The 9,971-nt window shown below is 41.3% G+C and overlaps 1 protein-coding gene across 1 annotated transcript in view; it reads left to right on the forward strand.

Annotated features, from left to right (window-relative positions):
* glud1b (glutamate dehydrogenase 1b) overlaps positions 1-9,236 on the forward strand; it is a 15,394-nt gene extending 6,158 nt beyond the window's left edge. Inside the window, exons 5-13 of the mRNA XM_020605155.1 lie at positions 155-249; positions 1,883-2,062; positions 4,127-4,264; positions 4,426-4,563; positions 4,662-4,742; positions 5,384-5,507; positions 7,080-7,171; positions 7,738-7,800; positions 8,379-9,236. Of these exons, the coding sequence (XP_020460811.1) occupies positions 155-249; positions 1,883-2,062; positions 4,127-4,264; positions 4,426-4,563; positions 4,662-4,742; positions 5,384-5,507; positions 7,080-7,171; positions 7,738-7,800; positions 8,379-8,498 (1,031 nt within the window). The 3' untranslated portion in view covers positions 8,499-9,236. The remainder of the gene's footprint in view (positions 1-154; positions 250-1,882; positions 2,063-4,126; positions 4,265-4,425; positions 4,564-4,661; positions 4,743-5,383; positions 5,508-7,079; positions 7,172-7,737; positions 7,801-8,378) is intronic.
* The last annotated feature ends 735 nt before the right edge of the window (positions 9,237-9,971 follow it).

Consider the following 9,971-nt stretch of genomic DNA (forward strand, 5'->3'; position numbering starts at 1 on the left):
ATTGTCCTCGAGGGTACATACGACTCAGGACAAGAAGCTTAGCACTTACTTTCCCCGGTCCTCTATTCAGACTGCAGTATACAGTGACTGGCCTGTTTTACTGAACTCTCCCACTTCTCCCTCCCTTCCTGTCCTCCCCATCTTTGTCCACCAGGACCTGGCATCGATGTCCCAGCCCCAGACATGAGCACAGGAGAGAGGGAAATGTCATGGATCGCTGACACATATGCCAACACCATTGCACACACTGTAAGTTCTCAGACAAATGCTACCAATCTGTCCAGCTCGGCCGGTTATTTGTACAGACTTTAATATAGGCCGAATTAAAAACAAGGAGTGACTCACATGTAAACTATGAACAGTGGTTTCCTGCCTCTCCCTTCCAGCTCACCACAAAGATGTTCCTGCTCTCTTAAAAGCCGCTTTACAGACTGAGGATTGTGTGTGCACATGCACACAAATGTTAATCATTCTATCAAAACCTGGTATTTGACTAGAGAGGGAAAGTACTTACTGTGTGTGTGTGTGTGTGTGTGTGTTCATATGTAGGGGAGAGTGGAGTTAAATGTCCCACTTTTTACTCTTCTTTAATTTACTCTGATACTATTAAAGCATGTCAAGTTAAGTATGAGCGTGTTCAGTTGCATTTTGGCGTATTTTGTGTAAAAGGTACAATCTAAATTTATTTTTGAATTGTCAGATATTACATTTGAGCCTGCAGCTAGGGTCAAATTTAATGCTTCACAAAAAAGAAAGTGCTAAAACAAAATGTATAAAATCATGCTATTGAAGTAAACTGTTGTTCAACAGGCATTTACACTGAAATAGTGTAATGGAGCCTGCAGTCTTTACTCTTTTGTACTATGACCATAATACAGATCACAAGTATAAAGTATATATTTCACCTGGGTGTCACACTCGCCCAGTGCTGGGAGCTTATCTTCTGTCAGTGCATCTCTTTTCTTTACAGATTCTCTTCCTGCACCTGATAGTGGTGCATGATTATAAAATATCACTATTGAACCTTAACCACTGATATGAATGGATCTCACTCAAAATAAATAAATATATGTATACACAAGGTGGTTCCTCAGCGGCTGCTGAGTGGTGTGCTATAATTTGAATGGCTCATACACCAAGAACTCTATACAGTAACTGTGCCTGCAGCATTAAAAAGTTAATGACTGCAAACATTGTAATGTATTAGACGGTGGACAGAGCAGCTTTCCAGTCCGGTGACATGGATAAATCTTAATGTTTCTACCAAAAACGAATTTAACCTAATATAGTTCAGTTCGGGCGGCTGTGGCTCAGGAGGTAGAGTGGGTCATTTCCTAACCGGAGGATTAGCAGTTCAATTCCCAGCTTATCCAGTCAGCATGTCGGAGTGTTCTTGAGAAAAACAGTGAACCCCCAGTTGCTCCTGGTGATAACACCGGTGTGAGAATGTGTGAGTGTTTGAGAGTTCGAATGGGTGAATGGCCAAATAGTGTGAAAGCGCTCTGAGTGTGCTGTAAAGCGCTATACAAGTATAAGACCATTTACCATTCCCCTCCTTTCTTCCTGAGATCCATTTCCACTTTCTGATCTCTGAAAGCTAAAGCTGTTGTTGGAAGGAAATACAGTACCAATGGTTGCTACTAGATGCTGATTCCTAAACATCTGTTAGTTAATTCAGAATTTTCTATACCAGTATAACTAATTGCTTTCTGAGGGGAAAAAAGTACTGGTCCCAGAGCTGCTTTCAGAAGTTGTAACTGGCGTCTTGGTGCCAGTTTTAGCAAATAATGGTATAATTTGGGTTGTGTTTACATCTGTGATATCTCAGCCAATTAAACTCACCACTATTGTCTTTGTGGTCTGATCTTCTCTGTGTGTGTAGGACATCAACGCCCATGCATGTGTGACAGGAAAACCCATCAGCCAGGGGGGTATCCACGGACGTATATCAGCCACTGGTCGTGGAGTTTTCCACGGCGTCGAGAACTTCATTAACGAGGCGTCCTATATGAGTTTGCTTGGCCTGAGCCCTGGCTTCCTAGACAAAACCTTCATTGTGCAGGTACACACACACACACACACACACACATGCATGGTCTGATCCTGGTAGAAACATTTTACCAGAGAGGAATGGGAGCCTAGACTCTAAACATACTGCATGTATTTGCTCACAGACACAGGATTTAGGTTTTCATTTAGAATCATGATGAGGGGTTTTAGTGCTGCAGCTCAATCAGAGCCATGCCATCGGTTTTAGCCTGGCCCTGATCTCCACATGTCAGGCAGACACCAATGAGCTGAAGCACTTTCTCTTGTGTCTTCAGGGGAATTGAAGATTTTGTAAGAGAGTGGGACTAATTACAGAGTTTTGGGAGAAATTGCCAGCTCTACTCAACACAGTTTGAGTTAAAAAAAAAAAGAAGTCAACATTAAATGTTAAAATTATGTTCTTTCTTTCTGTCTCTCTCCTTCCTTCTGGACACTCCTTATTTAAGTTATAAATCTGTAAAAGGAGAATTGTGTCTGTGGGCACAAAAAGTGAGAGAGCAGCAGTCTACCTTATAGTTTCACTTCCATTTATCACATGGCAGCATCGCACGTGTTATGGATACACGCACACACACACACCAACAGTGAAACAAGGGTGGGGAGCCCCTAGGCACTGTCCACTGTCGATTTTCTCTGAATGCTTTCTACATTTGCTACTTCTTTTTTATGACAACAGCGAAACAACCCTGGACATCTAGACACAGACATTAACTAGGATCCTTACAGGATGCATCCACAAATATGCTTCCCTTGCTTTAAAGAGATTTACTAGGAGGCAGGTTTTTTTCCCAGGAACAATAAAGGAACAGTTAGAGATGTTGAAGCGGGGTGACGTTTATGGAATGATGACAGGGTTCGGGCATCACTGAAGCGGTGAAGAAGTAGTGACAGGAGCTGCATCATGACGCAGATGTTCGATAAATTTACAGTAATCCTTATGTGGGTGTGTTTTAATATTATGTTATGTTGAGATTAGATTTTCTTAGAGATTTATAACTGAAAGGGGAGCGAACAGATCTTTAGTATGGTACAAGATTAAAACAAGGGCATGTTTTTACTCCTGTATCACACTTGGTTACTTTTTAAAATGGCTGTGACATCAATTTACGATATCAGAAATGGAGCAAACCCTGGACTCAAACCCGCTATAGCAATTTTACCCTGTTATAGATTTGCTAACTCTAGTTGACATACAGTATATGTTCCTGTCCTTTAATCTCTCCGGTTGTATTCAGTGATCATAATTTCTTTATGGCACCACTGGATTTACAGGAGCTGGACATCAATATCAAGTTACATATGCCACGTCAGATGATTTTTTTTTTTTCCCATATTGCCAGTCCATAATCCAGCAGAATTAACATTTACAGCCAAACAGTGGTATTCAGTAATTTAATAACACGTTTTAGATTTGCTCCTGCTTGTGGTCTTCATTTTTCCCCATATTTACACAGGATAGTTTAATCAAACACGTGACACCTGTCTTGAGGCTTCATTTGAGCTCACAGTACAGTAGATTGTAATGTTGATGACGATGTTATAACTTGAAGTGGCCACATGGTGGCAGCAGAGTATGTAGTTACATGAAGCTGGACCAAACATAACTATTGAGTAGAATAGTTAATATTTGATATCCATTCAGATGAATTTTCTATCGCTTAGTCCCTGAATGGGGTCACGGGGGGGCCGGAGCCAATCCCGGCCGGCAATCGGGCGAAGGCAGGGTACACCCTGGACAGGTCGCCAATCCATCGCAAGGCTAACAAACAGACGAACAACCACACACACACTCCTACGGGCAATTTAGAGACACCAGTCAACCTAACCTGCATGTCTTTGGACTGTGGGAGGAAGCCGGAGCACCCGGAGGGAACCCACGCAAGCACGGGGAGAACATGCAAACTCCACACAGAAAGGTCCTGGGTGGGGCCCGAACCCAGAACCTTCTCGCTGTGAGGCAACGGTGCTAACCACTGCGCCACCGTGCTGCCGCGATATCCATATTATTTAATGATTTTAAGTGATTTTCATTGTGTTGTTTGACTGTGGTGGTTACCTGAGCTGTGACTTTTCACAGGGCTTTGGTAATGTGGGTCTCCACTCCATGAGGTACCTCCACAGGTTTGGGGCCAAGTGCGTGGGCATTGGTGAAATTGATGGAGCCATCTACAATCCAGAAGGCATTGACCCAAAACAGCTGGAGGACTACAAACTGGTACCAGCACAACTGTCTCCCCCTCACCTCTGCTGCCTTTATTTGATCTCTTTATCTTTTGTCTTTACTCAAAATTCTCTTTGTTCATTCTCATTTAAAAATATTGCTGTCAGATGACCTTTCTGATCTAGTATTGTTTTATGTGTCTGCACTTTCTGCAGCAATATGGTACCATTGTGGGCTTCCCAGGAGCCAAACCCTATGAAGGAAACATTTTGGAAGCCGACTGCCATATCCTGATCCCAGCTGCTGGTGAAAAGCAGCTTACACGTAACAATGCCCCCAGGATCAAGGCCAAGGTAAACGCTCTCTCTTTGAGTTTACCTAAGGTGCTTTAAGTCAGCTTGGTCACAGTGATGTCAAGTAGGGGTCTTTTTTTTTTTCCTGTTTGTTTCAGATCATTGCTGAAGGTGCCAATGGTCCCACCACCCCAGATGCTGACAAGATCTTCCTGGAGAACAACGTCATGGTTATTCCTGTAAGCACGCACACAGAAATGCAAACTTCAAAATTCTACATTAGAAACTCTTTTCACATTCAGATATGAAGCTGATCTTTAACAATTTCGAAACAATTCACTTCCAATTGATTTGTTTCATTCAGCTCAGTTCAAGAGGATAAACTGGTTTCTAAAATGTCAAAGTTGCCACAAGGCACAGACATGACTTTTAAAACATTATACCTCTGAGCACTAATAATCATTCAGTGACAATCATTTCTTTCCAGCACTGTCAACGAAATCTGAAAAAGGCACTGTCACTTATTCTTGAGGAACCAGTAACTGAGTTGTGTTAATAAGCAGAAATAATTTCACAGAAGCATTTCTTTTGCAGTTTATTTCAGTATCTTTATTTTAAATGATTTTAAAAAATGATTTTCTTTAAGTAGAATGAGAATTTAATTAAATGAATTCAATACACTGAACAGAGAAGGGGGTCCCTGATGGACCAGTGGCTAGGATTCAGCGCTCTCGCCGCTGTGGCCCGGGGTCAATTCAGAGTTGCGTCAGGAAGGGTATTCGGGGTTAAACATGTCGGAATCATCGGTGTGATGATTTTGACAGGCAGACAAATGTTTTGCAATAGCAGGTGTCTGAAGATGTGACGTTTCATCCTGCAGGACATGTACCTGAATGCTGGAGGTGTGACGGTATCTTATTTTGAGTGGCTCAAAAACCTCAACCATGTCAGCTACGGAAGACTGACCTTCAAATATGAGAGAGACTCAAACTACCACCTGCTCAGTGAGTATAAGCCTTCTCCATTATTTCTCTGTAACTTGCAGAAGGACCAGTGTTTGCTAAGGCTAATAAGACACAATCAGAAGCTACATCACCTTTGCATTTTCTCTACAATTGAAATTACTGCTCTTGTGAAGCATTTCTAAATCAATATATAAACACAAGAAATGGAAATTTTCAAAGATGTAGCAGTGTGGTAGGAAAGAGCTTTAATGGTCTTTTAGGTAATCCTTTGGATTCTCTTTGTTTTCCCTTTCTGTTCTTACCCCTCATTTACACCAGATGCATCTGTATTGTGTTCCATCTGTGACCCAGTTTTGATCAGTCCGCTGTGCAGCTTCATCCCCCACTGGGCTTGTTTGCAAAATGGCTTGTTGTGGTGCTGGTTTTCTGTCTAGGATACTGTTCTTTGTTCCTACAGTAGGTAGACTTTATAGTTAAATGGTTTCTTATTTTGTCTGTTAATTGTGTTTAATGTTATTTCCTACTTTGTCATCTGTAGCCTACAGACAATGACGACAGTTAAATTTAATGGCTACAGTTAAGTTATGAAACACAGACCAAAGATTTGTGGCTATAGCCACAGAAAATCAGGATTTCAAACACGATCAATAGACAAAAAAGAAACACTAACTATGAAGCCTACTTGCTGTAGAAGCTGAAGAACGAAGAACATGAAAAACCATCACCACAACAAGTCACTCCGCAGATGGAACCAGCGGGGGATGAAGCCACACAGAGGACAGATCAAAACCAGTTCATAGATGGAATGCAACGCTGTCACACGCAGTGGAAATTAGGGGTTAGTCAGCAAACAGTCTAGTTCTCACCAGTTGGTGGGGAGAGTGCCATCACCTTCATGACCTCCCTGATTTTTTTCCCCCAGTTTTGACATTTGTTGTAATCTGTGTGATTCAGCCATCATTTTCATCTTTTGAAGCTCATCCTCCAAGTTATTCCTTAGTTTTCCATACACAAAAGCTTTGACAGTGGGATACAGATATAGGTGCCTTCTTTAGACTTGAGTTTGATTACATTATCTTGTTGAGTTTCCTCCAGTTGAGGATATTGTTCCTTCATTGCATCCAGCCATTCTCTTAGAAGAGCGCTACAAAAAAGGAGATTGCATCGGGTACCATTGTGTTCAGTGCTTCCTCTCTGATCTTTTTCCTTTTTGCTGCAGTTTTCTGGGTATGATGAGCAGCCACCTGTGTTAAAACAAAGAAAACCATTTTCTTGTAAATTAACATGTTACTCTGCTTAAAAATGTGTTGTTATACCTGGTATTCCTCTTAGTGTTGTGATGCTCTGGTCTTCTCAGTGGAATGATTGATATACCAGTCTTACAGTTGCTTCCTGAAGGAACAAAACAAAAAAACTCAGTTCAGGATCTGCATCAGATGTAGATGTTATAAAGACTATCCATTATATAAAAATAAGCTTTTACAGAATAGTATTTTTAGTGTCAGTATAGTGTCAGGACTGCTCTGGAAAACCTGTGACATACAGCCAATCATAGAATTGCAGAATTCGATGTAAAAACAAGATGGCTCACTCTCTGATTTCTCCTTCCAGTGTCTGTGCAGGAGAGTTTAGAAAGAAAGTTTGGCAAACAGGGAGGACCCATCCCCATCGTCCCTACTGCTGACTTCCAGGCCAGAGTTGCTGTGAGTAACATCTGCTAAATGCACATAGACACACAAGCTAGTGCTGGTAAAAAATTAACAGTTCTTTTCTACTGATAGTTTTTAAGTATTGGGGTCTGCACTGGTACAAACTGCCTCCAGGAAATGGCCATATGAAGGTGGTCTAAAGACTAATACTGATCATTTGTCTTCCCCCACCTACTCAGCTTTTATGTTACTGAAGTAGCTGCCAGCCATACTGATGGAAGCATTGCATTTAAATCAGAGTTAAACTCTTTGGTATCCCTTATGCCAAGGGATACCAAAGATGTCATAGGGGGGTTTCGAGGCTCATCACATGCCTGTGGAGTTTGGAGAGACCTGCTACTTTTCTTTTCTCTCTGCCCCTTCCTACTGCTGTTATGTGATACAGCATACACACAAGTTACTAGTACACCGAGATAACATAACGCTAGATTATTCCCAGGACTATCATAGAAGAGTAACTAACACAAAAGTTGCCCTGATACAGTAAACTTTGCCTGAATGCCGTTCACAATGTCCTCCTTGAGCTTGACTGTCTGATTAACATTCCTTTTTCTTTGCAGGGTGCTTCTGAGAAGGATATCGTTCACTCTGGGTTGGCCTACACAATGGAGAGATCTGCCCGGGTAAGTGATCATGCAGGTCACAACACAGTCCAGGCAGTTTTACTGAACAGGTACCAGAGTAAACTGTGACTAGGCAAATTTAGAAATGTTAGCTTAGTACAGTGTTTCTCAAACTTAATTATCAAGTAACTAGAATTACCACTTCACAGCTGTGTGCCTCTTTAACTAGAAACTTTACCCAAACTGCTAGATTTTAGACACAAAAGACTGTAGCTGCTGTACTTTTTAGAAGTACAACATCTAATAACGATGTCCTTTGACAAATTATCCACAAACCTCATTAATGCCATGTTTATCAGTAGAAGGCTGCTAATGTTAATGAGTGGTTATCACAAGTATAATGATAAAGGTTTTGTTGTTATTAGTAGTAATGAGCAATGGCAACTTATTCCTGGTCCTAGTGTTAAATCTAAAGGAATCTAATCTAAAGGAAGAGTTACCCATGTTGATGCTAAACATCTGCATGGGAAAGCTTTGAAATATTCAGGAGCTCTCTTAGTTGCAGTCACATATACAGCTCTTTCCTTCAAGTTTAACTATCAGAGTTGCTAGAACATCATGTTTTCTTCTGCCTTTAGCAAATCATGCGCACAGCAAGCAAGTACAACCTGGGTCTGGACCTGCGGACGGCTGCTTACGTTAATGCCATCGAGAAAGTCTTCAAAGTCTACAATGAGGCGGGACTCACCTTCACATAAATGGCCAGTCGTGACCCACACCTCATCTCCTAACACCCCACCCTTAAACAGCCTTCTCTACATATCACTGATCACCGCTGCAGTTTAGCTCTTTCACACATATCCAGCGAGGCGCTGGCTAGCTTGGACTCTACCCTGTGAGCTTTGTGCTGCCATTATACTGAATCTGCATCTCTGTTTAAATATCGCTCTGTTCTTGTTTTTGCCTGAGGTTATATTCAGAACGAGCTACATGCTGAGAGAGACCCCTATAAATATTTGTTTGGCAGCCATGCATAGTGTACCCTGAAAGCACGTGACCCTCCTGTTGTAACTTACAGTTGACACCACTACAGATGCCTTAATTTTAGAAAGAGGTCTGCTCTAATAGGGTGACTAACACTTCAGTTTAGTTAAAGGGATTTAGATTTAATTTTCTTAATGAGAGGGGGGAAAAAATCACTGTTTTTGAGTTTTTCTTTTTACTCTAAGGTTACTAATGAAGTTCCCAAGGTTTAGGATTGTCATAGTATATTTACTGTTGTGCCTTCCCAGTCCTTTTATCCTCGTTTATCTCCTCCTAACCGCAGCTTCTCCCTGACTCCTCTGCTGGCCAAGAAAGGGGAGTGGGTGTCACTATGACTGCCAGTCCCTTTTTTCAGTTCTATCCATCCGGTTACTCAACATTAAAATAGTTTGACTAAATAACTTTTTATTTTTTTCATTTATGGAAACAAATAAAGTGTTCAGAAAAAGCTACAAACACGTCTCATTAGTTTATTTACTCATACCACAGACCTTTAGGACTTTAGAGGGACTTTTGCGACCCCTATTGATAATCAGAAATTCCGCAGTAGCATTTCCCCTAACATTATGTTAACACCCCTGCCCCCTTAGAAGGTCAAGTAAATTTTATTTAATTTTATTTTCTATATAACGCCAAATCACAACAGAAGTCAATTAAGGCTACGTTTCCTTTAGAACAGTTCTATACTTTGTTCTTTTATTAAACAAACTAAACAGCATATGTTATTTATTTTGTGTACACGACGGCATGTCATTTCTGTCTCTACATGTGGTCGCGTGTTTAAAATTCTCCTCTGCTCTCTGTATCGCGCACGGCGGAGTCCTGCCCCGACACATGCACACACACAGGCGACCAGTGGACCAACACCTTCAGCCTTTCCTGATGTAAACAGTTCTAATCCAGTGTCTGTTTTATTTGTTGTTGCTAAAAGATCAACAGTGCCAAGACTGAGTTATGCTTCTTTCTTTTCAAGCATAACACTCAGAATATACTGCAACATCCACGGCACTATAGTATATCCAGAGATAATGTAGAGTGGGCTGAGAGAGAGGTTCACAGACTGTACTGCACTGCAAAGAGACTGGAGAGTAATGAAATGGAACTAAAATTGAACCAAAGTTTGACATATTGTCTGTCTGGCTGCTGGAGAAAGATTTTATACTGTGAAAATGTTCAGTGGTACATTT

The sequence above is a fragment of the Monopterus albus genome, unplaced genomic scaffold, assembly GCF_001952655.1.
Source record: "Monopterus albus unplaced genomic scaffold, M_albus_1.0 scaffold69.1, whole genome shotgun sequence".
Lineage (NCBI taxonomy): Eukaryota > Metazoa > Chordata > Actinopteri > Synbranchiformes > Synbranchidae > Monopterus > Monopterus albus.